Raw genomic sequence first — 13,437 nt, 5'->3', positions numbered from 1 at the left:
GCCCATATCAACTACTTTTATAATTTCTTCAAACTGCACCAAAAAAAAAAAATATATAGAACATTTGCTTGTTGCTAAAGGCAACATATCTATCTAAATTTAAATAACAAAAAGTACAACTGTTACAACATTGGCATAGTAACATTGTGACTTGCAGGGTTTGTAGATTAATAATTAACAAATAATTGTAATTAATTCATTCATTCGTTCATTAAAATCATAAATTATCAGTAAAATCGCCATATAATAACAAATCGATGATAAATTAATACAGTGAAAAAAAGACAATAAATCAGTATTTAAGCTGGATTATGAAGAAGCAGCAAGACATGAGACCTACAAAACCTGTATGCAATATGACAGATTCAGTCTAACACATAGAAAGATATAACAGACATCAGAGCCTCATTCTATACAAATGTAAGTGTGTAACTGAGTTGAAGCTTTCTTTAAATCAAGTATGATTTGATATATTGAGCGCTTATGGCTGGCCATTCCCTTTCTGGATTTAATATACCTTTCATTATCATTCTCCATTACTTATTACATTGTTAGGTTTAATAATATGCCTTTATATGCTGTTATGATTAGTATTGTTAACATATGTTTACTGGGCATCCCATTGTTACGGCATATGATGGCACTATATATATCAAGAATAATAGGATTAATAATGATGAATCAGATCAAAGATAATAGGATTAATAATGATGAATCAGGTCCTAGCAGTACACATTGTAAATTCTACTAACATTTATGAGCTTATTAAATATAGCAAAACAACATGCAAGAATGTGCTGTATTAAAGATAGCAAAACAACATGCAAGAATTTGCTGTATTAGAGATAGCAAAACAACATGCAAGAATGTTCTGTATATTACCAATTACATTTTACGCTAATGAAGGCAGTTCAGTAAAATATGAAATTTGATTGGTTACTATATGCTATGGCACTAAAGGGTTCAGACAGATAGTTGCTTTAAGGGGTTACCCTACCATGGAGGTAGAAGACATGTGTTCTGTTTTTTTACTATTGATGTGATTGGTTCACTTCTTTTTACAGCAGTTTTTTGTCTTTTCACAATATTTTGAATGATAAGTATATTACAGCAGGCAAACCCTCTCACTCAGCACCGAGGATGAGGTAAATCTGTGCAATTCAGTTTGCTAAAATCTTCAAAATGTATATAACTAACCTGCAGAAGAATGTTTTTCAGAAAGATTAGAGGTGCACTTTAACATCTTACATAGCAATTTTAAAGCCCCTCCATGGGTCTACCAAAATATCTACATAAACTTGCCACTACCAGGCCCATGTTTGAATAGATCTAACCTCTGTTCCTTATTATTATTGTACAAATTATATTTAGCACCAACTGTTACAATAGAATTCAAAACAAGAACTTCTGAAAACTAATCTCATGTCCTATTATACCATCTGTCGAAAACAGGGACTGATGTGAAGGATAACTGTGAAACACTGAGCCTTGAGTATGATGGCTTCATTAGTTTGCACAGAATGACAGTGCAAGGCTCCATTGTTATGCATATTGCTTCATCCCAAAAGCTGTTGGAAGGTAGAACTCAATGCAGCATGTTTGAACATAAACAACATAAAGATCTAGTTATGTGCCAGCAACCAACCAGATTTCAGTTTTCAGAAAAGCCATGCAGTCAAACCAGTAAAAGATGATTTTTGACTGGTTGCTATGAGACTTTATTAAATGCCCTAATGAGGCTTCCCTCGTCTATTCCTCTATATCAGGAGAAAAGATAGGAAACAACAGATTCTGTGATGTTCAGAAAACTCAGGAGAGGGCCAGCTGCTGTGTATAGCCGTGAAGGGCGTCTGTTATTTTGGCAATGAATTCTAGAAAGTAGTCTAAGCAAATTACCTGAACAGCGGAATTTCTTGCTTTTGATCTGCCCGATTCTTTTGTTTGCCAGTCGGCGGGGGCTGGTGCAGCGGGCACCACTGGTCTCAATAGGGTTTGTATGAAGATAATCCGCCAGCCACTTCAGATGGCAGTCACAGATAAATGGGTTCTGAGCCAAATGCCTTTCAGGAGTGAATGAGAATGATTGAATATGTTATTCGCGATTGACCTGGCATTATTTTTTTATTTCTTTTTTTTACTATGAATGCAAAAAAAAGATGGATTATAGAGAAAACCCTTCCCCGTGCTGCCAAATTTCCCATACTTCTAATCCCCCACCACCACATCAAGGCAATACTCACAGAGTTTGAATGGCACGAAGAGGAGCGAATGTGCCCTTGGCAATGGTTTGAAGTTTGTTGTCATACAAAGACAGAAGGTTCAGGTTGTGGAGATCCTGGAAAGCACCTACCCGCAGACAATTTATCTTGTTGGCATTGAGCAATCTGTTGAACCAAGGATAATATGAATTACAAAGTTGTCTCAGGTTCACTCAGCTGTAAAGTTCAGTGACAAATCCTTTTTTGTTTTCTCAAAGGCATCATGAACTGTCTCTCAGGATCAACAAAATAAAGAGATCTACACAGTTCAAGCAATGTTTTGCTAGTTAGCTGTGGATGTTCTTATCACATTTCTTCCACCTTCAAATGAGTTACATTTCATCTTCCTTCTTTTTAATAAACCCTTTTGCAACTTTTATTGCATGTATTGTTTTGTTCTGGGATCTTTTTGTGTATTTGGCTATGTATTTTATAGTTAGTTGGTGTTTTCTTTTTAGAGAAACAACACAAAGCTGCTTTCTGAGTCCTTTTTGGAAACCTAAGGTCATGTGTGCCATGCCTGCAATGGGCCTGCTTCCCTTTATCTGAAGGGGCTGGGCAGACCTCATTAAATTCCTATCCTGGATTTCCGTCACAGACAGATTTTAAAGATGTCTTAAGAGATCACAGCTGTCAGTCCAAACTGAAGGTGGCACTCACTGAATACACCCTATACTCTGCATGTTTGGTTTGAGATACATATAATGAGTATAGACATCATAAAGTTATCCAACTTTTTTATTAATTTTTGTATTAGTGGAACTAGACGGACTTGAGTCTTTTTTCAGCCTATGTAACTAGTTAACTTCAACATAGAGAAGTAAGGCCATTGTTTACAATCACTGAATCATTTTTATGAAACTCTGGACACAAGTTGGAAAAATAAAAAAAAAAGCTGGCTGAACAGCTGCAGTAACTGTCGGCTGACAGCCATGGAGGGCAGCTTTCAAAATGCAATAATCAGTAGTGGGAGGTTTGTCCATCCATGCTATTTACGTAGATAGGGGAACCTATGGATTTCTCTGGTTTAACCAACTGGGCTGAATGAGAAAAATCATTATGTGTATGTCTAGCTTTAGAACCTCTGTTGAGTTTGCACTGCTTCCGGGATCTGTTTGGAAGATTTCCCTTCACTTGTCCCAGTGACATCTGTTATCAGTACAAAAAGTGAAGGGGAATCTCCCAAATGATCATGCAACAGAATAAAACCTGACAGAGGTTCCCTGAAAAAAAAGGTTTTTTTTACTATTTCTTGTGCCCAAGGACATTTCTCCTTACTTCCTATCACAATGCCATGATGGGAATTAAGGCAAGCACCCCAACATGTACACAGACAGTTAATAGGTTCTAACTCTATCCAAACAACTCTATGGACAAATTTTGTTTGTACTAAATGTATGTATAGAGAGCATATAAATACTTTAAAAAAAAGTTCAAATATTCAAACTAGGTTGGCAGTGAGATGGCAGGAAAATGAAGATTACCACAATATTATATGATGTAACATACGTCACATTGAGGTGTCAACTTATAGCACAGCGCAGCACAAAAAATGTATAACAAAATAAACGTACTATCATACATTATTGATTAAGCGGTTTGTTGTGGCTGAAGCTAAGCTGCCATGTATATTTTCCTTTCCTTTCTGCTGCGGTTTTATTATTTTCAATTGCTTACATTACATTACGTTGTGTGCTGAAGCAGAACATCTTGTATGGTTTCCAAGGTGCTGTCAGACACGCTTGCTCCTTTCAAGTGGTTTGCAAACTGCTGCTGTTATGGGCAAGACCTTCAACAGGTAGGAATGTTGCCCTTACAGTGTTTAACTACCAGCTGTGTATGTGAAAAGCAGGTGAACTGTCAGCTTAGTGCATCCACATTCTGGCATCCTGGCTACAAGCCAAGCATTGCTCCAATAGCTAATCCTTACTTCAGCACGTTATTGGCACATGTGGTTTTTTGCTGTAATGCAGGTGCCAGGAGTATGACAGGCCAGAATAATGAGTCCAATGGGCAAAAAAGGCAATTCTAATTAATTGTATTTAACAGCATACCTCAGCAATGATTGCTTTAGATGGAAATCCACCAAAAATTGGGTATTGGATGTTGCGGGAACTAGCAGATTTCATCACACCAGAGATTTGAATATGTAACAGGATTCTGTATAGGTAGGGGATCACCTATTGAGATGCTGATTCTAATTCTCAGCCAAGGCATTACCTTATGATGAGTCCTACTGACTCTCAATAGAAATAAAAAGAAAACCTAGCTTGAACTACTAAACTACTTAGCTGAACTCCTATTCCCAGCCAGAATGTGGTGTTGGGTATGTAAGCGGGAAAAGGGGATAGATGCTATTGAAAGATATTTTTCATAACCAATCAGCATCTTAGTTGTATTTTCTAACCTTCCCTAGCAGAAAGGAATGGGAAAAGAAAAAAAAAAACATATGTACACTTCTCTCAATGCCTTAAGTTATGGTACCACTTTATGCCCCAAACACAATGCAGTTACAATAGGGTAGGCACATTATTTAACATGTCACAAAACATATAGGGGTCTATTTATCACTATTTTTACCCACAATTCACTCAATGTTCTCTTAAAACATACCCATTTTTTACATAAAATTCCATTACAAAAATGGGTGACTCATGAGCTAAAATTGTGTAAATCTTGTATGAAAACATTAATAAATAGACCCCATGTGCTTGAGAATCAAGCTCCATTACAAAAGCAATGGACCACCAATGGGGTGCTGTAGAGTTGTGCCAACATGAATGAAGTGTCATGAGGCAAATCATTTACGTCTATATCTATAGTAGCACTGTTACTTTTAATATATGAGACTTACTATGATTGGCTCCCAGGTGGAAAATACAGTAAGTTCTACAACCATACACTTATAAATAAGGCCCACGCCACAATGCAATGCAACTGCTATGCAAAAACACTGGCATTAGTCAAACTTTTAGAATTCGTCATTAGAGGTTCAGGGAATAAAATGAAAGAACATAATGCCAGGGGGGACTGTCACATTTGCCATGAAGCCTTGTCATTTTTGGTTATGCTCCCCTATTCTGTGTTGACAAGTTAAGGCACACTAGCCCAACAGCACTTTGTCCCTGGAACGAATATTAAAAAATGTATACTGGCAGCTATTTAAATGACATGTACACATTTTGACTTACAATTTTACCACTGAATAAGATCAAAGGAAAGGAGTCAAAAGTGCCTTATCAAGCATGCCATTATTGAATAATGATATATAATAAGCAAAATATAACTTCAATGATGACACTTAGACATGACCTTTTCCTGGCAAGTTGAATAATACCCCATCAGTGCAGCGTGAATTAGTACCAACATGTGCGAAAAAGATGTCTCAACACATGGAGATGATGAACGCAATGTATTTAAATTCAGATGTTGTCATGCAGTAAACGCGGGCCTTGCAAATCACTAATGCATATAATTGATAAGTAAGCATATACGAAACATATGTGTTTCTCATTTATGGCTTCTTAGTCTGGTTCTGCTATAAATTAGGACAATTTGTGGTTTCTGAATGCTCAGATTTCAATCCATCAAACTTTCCAATGCCAGCTATAGCTGACATCAGAACACACTGCGTCATATTTTAGAGGTTAACATGTTTAAAAATAGCATAAAGATGTTCATTTTGAATAAAACAAAACCTTTAAGGATACATAAACTGATGTTTAAGGTTTGTGTAGTTGCTGACAAGTTGAATCACATGTGAGCTTATATTTGTCAGGGACTCCATTGCTGGAATATACTTAGCCGAATTCCCAGATCCATCTCCTGCTGTGGTCATTAGAATGCCTGTGTCACACATCACTAATGCATTCTCTATGATGTAAAATAGAAAAACAAATAGGCAGTCCAGCTCTGTGAGAGTGACACCTTCATTATGGCCTTGTAGGAGACACTAAAGAAACAAACTACTGCAGGAAAATCTAAAATTAAACCCAATCAGGACGAAACACGTCAGAGGGCCATGGCTAAAGGTGGGAAATGTGTTTAGAAGCCAGTTACACTGAATAAAGCCTACAATGTCATATATACAGACTGTGGCTCTGTATTTTACTCTATGCTACATATCCTAAGTGGGACGAGCTCTTCCATGCCAGCACCTGATGCAGCACAGGACCTGAGGAGCAATATTACAGGACTTGGAGCAGTGTAGTTTCTTGTTGGACTTTTCCATTTAAAACAAAAATATCAGCTTTGGATGGTGACACTGGGGTAGGAAGTGAGGAAAAATCTCCCCAGCCATAATAAAAACCTAATGGGGTGCTAACTTTTTTACTCTATTAAACAAGAGCTTCAGTTTAATCAAGGCTCTTGATTTACTTAACAAACAAAGGTATACTTACAGTAGCTGTAATGAAAACAGGCCTTCAAACACATTCTGAGGGAGCTCCGTGATTTTGTTTCCATAAAGAACCCTGTAATAAGACAGAAAAACACAATCACTGTAGTTAGTATGCCTGGCAATAGTTTCACAGATATCACATATACCGTGGAGCCTTGGAACTTGCCAGAGCCCCCAACTTATCCCTGACATAAAGCGGTGCACATTTTGTGAATGCTTTGTACTTTTGCACAAATCTATCAATTTCAGGAGAAGTATGGCCATACCCTGTTTGCTGCTGTTGTGTCTGTTTCCCAGATCATTCTTGTAAATAGCCAAAACAAGGTAACAAGGGAAAGCACAAAGTGCATTACAAAGAAACAGGTCATAACAATGAAAATGTGAAACCATTAAACGGTTATAAGTGACAGACTGAAAACATGCCTGAGCATAACGTTACTTTGTTAGCCAAAGTTCTGCTGTGGACCTGGGAAACCACAAACTTGGGCTTGAGGTACGAATATATAAACTTGAATTTCTTGTTGGAATTCTGGCAAAGCCCTGCCAACATCCCATGATGCAATGTACATTCCTCAACAGCCAGCACCTTTGTTAGCTTTACAGTCTGGAGATGGTTAGAATGTTTGTCAGGTTTGTACTGCTGTCTAACCTCTGTTGGGGAAATTTACCATCACATCCCATCCAACTGACTACCAAGGAAACACGTTTTCCATAAAGGGAACAAAATTGTAATACCTATACTAGTTTCAAAGCTCCCACACTCTGTCCAAAGTGTACTTTTGGCTAAAGTTCTGCTTTAAGGAGTTTAATTAGTTGCACCATCTTTCATTACTGTGACTGCTCTGAAGTGATGGGGATGAAATGTTATTGGTTATGTGTTATCGCAGGGCAGGCATCCTCAGTGCCTGATTAAATATGCTTGGTTATTTTCCTTTTGTAAACAGCTGATGATAAATACAGGGAACTTACAAGCGAAACAATTATCCACAATAATGAAGTACATAGACATATAATTACTGCAGCATATGGTATTACCAGAAAAAAAATCTACTCCCACTGCTATTTATTACAAGGAAAACAAATCATTAAGAATTTAGTTCAGATTAGGACATGTCTGTCCTGTATCATGACACTGAGGCTCTGGTCTAGAATCAGCTCTCTGTGGAATTGCTACAGAAAAAGTAGGCTGACATGAGGTCAAAACATCTCCATAAAGACATTTCTGAAGGCAATTTATCATAGAGACATTGTTCCTGTTAAGTATGGGCAGTCCATACACTGTAATGCTATAAATAAATATGCACCAATGAATATTCTAAGTCAGGGTCTCCAATGGATCCCTTTAAGTATACATATGGGCTACACATGTTCTGCAAGTACTTCTATTTAATAAATGCAGGTAAAACATGGAGTCTGATTTCTGATTATTTAATGGAGTAGAACTTTTCCATTCAGCTTGGTGAATAGAACCACAACCAGCCAATCAAAAAGCATGTTTTCTTTAATTTCCCCTGTGCATGATTGGCTATTCCTTACTCCTTGAGTATATTGACTCTACTGATTGAACGTAATTACCACTAAGCACGTACAACAAAATGTATGTCAGTAATTAAAGAGGTAGGATAAATCTACAGAAGCTGTCTGTCTGTGTCAATCCATTTTCACCTTATAATGACATTTTCTGTGAGCCGTTATTTAGTGCTGTGCCTGTGGCTTACCTGTCATATGGTACCTGTACCAAACACGCCAGTTTTGATGACAAGGCATAGCTTCCAAGCAGCTCAAGACATTGAAACTACTTATCTGTCACTTAACATAAATGCAGTGCACGCAGAGCTGACGGTCTGTCTGTCTACCTACCTACCCTCCTATCCAGGTCTCAGATTTGTGAATAGGCCTTGGCCTATTGTGGTAAAAGTTCACTTTCTTTTTCAGGTCATAGAATGTATGGTATCATGGAACAGGTTTTTTTCAAATCAATGTTTTAAAGCATGCAAAAAAAAATATTGCATTAAAGACAGACAAAACTGCAAATGCATATGGCTCTGATAAAAGAAAAGACAAAAACCTCATATCTGCAAAAAAAAAGAAAAAAGGAAAACTGATGTGTCAAGTAAGTATAAGGCTTATTTATGCTGAAATATGTTATCAAGCCTTCTACAAGTCATCTAAGACAAGCTAGTATTAAATGATGCCATTACATGTAAATCACACTTGTCTTGATACAGAGATGTATGACAAAATGCCACAACAAAAGACTTATGTAATACGAACACAGCAGTAAGAGATACCTGGGGACACCATGATTGAAATGCCACCCTGTATATATTTCTATTGATTCAGAGGCTAATCTGGGGCAGAGCGGCTGATCCTCCAGAGCACACTGAAGTTTTAGGAGGTTTGAACTCTAATGATAAAGGTGCGGTTGTCATTATATCCCACGCTGGGATGGTGGTTACAGAAAAAAAAAAGACTTAAAAAGAAAGCAGGAATATAAATCTTGTGCTGAAGAAAAATGATTTGATAAATCTCCCTCTCTGGAAAGAATTCATCACGATCAAGTGAAACAAGAGTCTGTTAATGTCTGCTAATTTGTCTAAGTGACTCGTGTTTATGGTGTGTCTGTAATGGGAAGTAAACTATGACCTGTCACATGGTATGCTGGTATTAATAATGGTCTACTCCCGTTTTACTCACATGTTAGTTAATATTTCTGCAGGAAAAACATATGAGCTAAGCAGTAACCAGTCTTAGTGAATATTCTATGTTGAATAGCCACTATATATTTGTCAGCGTTATAGCTCAGCAAAGCAGAGACTATTTTACTATATAATTGCTCAGACTATGGCAGAATATTCATCATATAATAGGGAAGAGGATTCATGAGGCAACCTGCTTTTTGTCATTGGAGTGTTCTATCAACATGGTGTTATCTATCTTGTCTAGTCTTAGCCTATTTCTATTGTGTAAGAGCAAATGTGATAAATCAGTGCAGTCCAGCATACTGCCCCTTCTAATTTTAATGTATTCCATCCTTGGTTAGGGCCTTTCTGCCATCCCAGACTTGAGTACAGCCAGAACACACATTTTAGTTTTCGGTGGGTGTCAACAAGTTGATCTTTCCAAGAATCTTTATTGTTCCTCTAGGGTACTGCTCCTCTGTTGCCCCCCACTTATTTTAATTATGTTAAAAACATATTCTGTAAAGGTTCTGGCAGGGTTATGGTATCATCGTTGCTTGTCCTAAAATAGAGTGAAACTAGCTCAGGGCGAATTCAGCAGTGGTAGAAGCAGTTTACATCCCTTTTTGTCCTATAAAAGCATTGTCCTAAAGAATTGATGGCAAGGGCTGAACAGGCTGTGTTTCTTTTTTAGGTGGTTTTTCAGCAAAATGGGAAACCTCCTGTTGATTGTGCAGCCAACCGAAACAATGGCCTTGTCCTTTTTCCCTGCACATTCATCCACGCTCAAATTATTGTTACTGATTTTATGGCATTATTGCTCACAATTCCAAATGTATGCACAAATATGTATTGCCATGGCCCCTGTTTATTTATTTGTAAGATTTATTGCAAAGTGATTATGTTTTGTCTCCAGGTATATTATACCAATAAATAACATGTCAGAAATAATCCATTATAATTTTAAAAGCTGCAACACAAATCAATGCATTGGTGGATTTATGTAGCGAACAAGCCGCCCAAGCTGATTTATAATCATCCAGGAAGTTGTTCGAAGCCAATCCAGCAGCAGATAGTCAAGATTCACTTTCATGTTGATGACATTCTGGTTTTGTGTTTTACAGCTGCTAGACAGTATGAGAGAGCTGCTCAGGAGGAGCTTCACAGCAAGTCAAACAGGCTGAACGTCGTCAAGCCACATAAAGTTGGAATTTCGATTCTTATGTAAAAAGAATTGGTACTTACAAGGAGTTGAGGGAACGCAGGCCTTGAAATGCATCCGGAGCAATTTCCGATATCTGGTTGTTGCTTAAATCACTTGAATAATAAAAAGAAAAACTTTTATGATCAGGTATCATACTATTGTTAGAAAGAATGTTTTGTGTTTATTAGACAGAAGATATTAAGTTAAAATCACTGTTAACTATGATAATATAAAGACCTCATGGTACCTAAGAGGAAATCACTATGAACTAAGTAAGTCAGTGTAAAAGCCTCCTGGTATCGAATTGGAAATCACTATCAACAATGACAGTATGAAGACATCCTGGTATCTTAGTGAAAATCACTATTAAGGTAATATTGTATAATGCGGTATTGTTTTGCCATGTAACATTACTTTATACGCAGCAGAATGAATAAGAAATGTTGACTTATTAGCCAATAGAGCTACCCAAATGTACATTTAACAGTGTCCATGTCTTCTTGTGTAGCCAGACTGATGACATTGAGGTAGAGCTGGCTTAATAAACATTAATGTTGGTATTTAATGCTCATAAGTCAAAGTTACAGATGATTAACAAGAGTAAAAAGTCCTGTGGCTTTAGGATTCAGAGCATAATATTTGCTAATCGCCCATCTGTGAAAGCCGTGCAGAGAATATTTTTAAACACCGGTGACCCCCATTAAAGTGCTGCTTGAAAGTATTTGTTACTTACATTCTTCGTAGTTTTTTATACGGTGAGAAAGCCCCTGGAGGTATGACCTTGATTGAGTTTTGCTCTAATCTCCTACAAAGGAAAATAAAGCTTAGCACATAACTTGCAGCAATGGATTTGTCCCTGAGTAAATGTGAAGGGGACTTAAATGTAGCCCCTAGTGACATGCAATTATACAATTACATTGGGAAAACTTGAGATACAAAATAATAAATACAGACTATAGTCTAATTAAAAAGCCGGATATTTAGTTTGAAAATGAGGAACTGTTAAAATCACTTACTGTAACCAGTATCTTTTTTTTAAGATTGTGAGTAACTTATATACAGCCTGATGCATGGAAACATTTATATTTGTGCCTACCCACTCCACTACATAGTCAGAAGCAACACACGTGTTTTCAAGGGTTATGGTTTACATCACAACTGAATTTCTCCCATATACAAGTCAACAGGACAACAAAAATGCAACTCATAGGAACTCCTTAAGCAGCTCAAAGGCAAAACAAAGCCACTTGGAAGAAAGCCAGAGCAACTCAGGAATACCTGAAAGCCTCCTGCATTTGAGTTGCATCTGTGCTTGATACCCATGTACATCAGTCCCTACATGTCTAAAAGATGATTCCCTTTACTTTAGAAGATTTCTATGAGACAGGACGTATAGGACAATCTTCTCAAAGGGACATGGACAGCAAAAGAAAAAAAAACATTTTACAGAAGTTTTAACAATTTCACACTAGTCATAAGTAAAAAAAATATTTTGACTGTAGATACACTTTAAAGCAGCAAATTTGTAGTTTTAGTGATACCTTTATTGAGTTAAGGTATTAAAGTGTAAGAAAACCCTAACTATAACTATTTTAAAAAATGTCCCCCCCACCTATCCTTTCTAACCTGTATTAAAAAAATGTGTGTACTTTCTTATTTTTAATCTGCTGAGGTCTGGTCATGTGAACCCACACCTCCGGCTCCCCTATGTCAGAGAGCAGCTGCTGCAGTGGAGAGGAGGGAGTGCTGACAATGGCTGGGCCACAGGAGTCTATGGGTGATATCATGGCTCCTGGAATTCACAGTCCTTGTTGAGCTCTCCTTTAAACAGAGCTTTTAATTTTAGTAGGTTAGGCAGGATAGATAGTGGGGGGGGGGAGGGGGGGCATTTTTTAGAATAGTTCTCATTAGCCTCACCTTCCACTTCCAAAGCTGCGAGTTATTGGGATTTTTTAGATCCCATCTTCCTGCTTTATACAAAAGGGTATCACTTAAACCACACTTTCTGCATTAAACGATGGCACACAGTACAATATTCTACTATATACTTTAACCAAATTCACTCAAATAACGGATGTTAAAGCAAAAGTTCTGCACATATTGTACGTGTAACCAGGTACAACAAAGAATTGCTGAACTGGGAAAGTAGATCACAATCCCTGAAATATATGCAGCCTACAAGTAGGTGCTACATGAGTAATATGGGAATAACAAGGCTGGAGGGGATCACATTTCATGGTTGGATACAGCTAAACAAAATGATAATTCCTGAAGTTGATTTGCGTGATGATGTTGAGCCCTCTGCTGTATAACTGCCAACATAAAATTCATCTGAACAGCTGGAAGAAGAAATGAATTAATCCTTTAGCAGTGAAGTATACATGCATGACCTGTAAACAATATCTGCACTGTTATGGAGGATGTCTTCATCAAGGCCTGATAATTGGCGTGTACAGTATGAAGAACAAAAGAGACAAGACAAGCATTTCCCTCAATCAAAGCTAAATGTGAAAGAGAAAAAAAAAGATTTTAGGTGACACATGTTACTGAATACGTTTTACATATTTTTTTTCTGCCAGAAACAGATTGCATAGAAGGCAACCTATATTGTTGACTGCACAGAAATCTTAAAGGGGAGCTACAATGTAGTTTTAGAAAGCTGCAATCTGTTAGATTGCTTTGGTGCTGCTCAATGTGGAAGTGAAAGCATATCCCTGAGTCCCAGAGCATGGGGCACAGGCTTGTCCAAATACCAATCCAGAAGGCTAGAAAATGTACAGAGGAAAGGATTGTCGCTACGCCAGACCAGCCCGGGTGAATAAATGATAAAGAGCAGCCTCAGCCTACATGTCTCCACCAAACCACATCCTGATACATTTTGCCCTGCCCACCAAG

General features: G+C 37.5%; 1 protein-coding gene across 4 annotated transcripts in view; it reads right to left on the bottom strand.

Moving 5' to 3' along the window:
- Positions 1–13,437, bottom strand: part of SLIT2 (slit guidance ligand 2) — a 386,975-nt gene that overhangs the window by 73,548 nt on the left and 299,990 nt on the right. For all 4 annotated transcript variants that reach the window (XM_089677471.1, XM_089677469.1, XM_089677470.1 and 1 more), the window contains 5 exons: positions 11,276–11,347; positions 10,584–10,655; positions 6,659–6,730; positions 2,241–2,384; positions 1,897–2,060 (listed from right to left, as the gene is read on the bottom strand). In XM_089677471.1, the coding sequence (XP_089533597.1) occupies positions 1,897–2,060; positions 2,241–2,384; positions 6,659–6,730; positions 10,584–10,655; positions 11,276–11,347 (524 nt within the window). The remainder of the gene's footprint in view (positions 1–1,896; positions 2,061–2,240; positions 2,385–6,658; positions 6,731–10,583; positions 10,656–11,275; positions 11,348–13,437) is intronic.

Source organism: Staurois parvus, unplaced genomic scaffold (assembly GCF_062004578.1).
Source record: "Staurois parvus isolate SC_StPar_1 unplaced genomic scaffold, SC_StPar_1.0 ptg000186l, whole genome shotgun sequence".
Classification (NCBI taxonomy): Eukaryota; Metazoa; Chordata; class Amphibia; order Anura; family Ranidae; genus Staurois; species Staurois parvus.
Note: the sequence above shows the minus strand (reverse complement) of the source record. Positions and strands in the feature narration are given on the sequence as shown.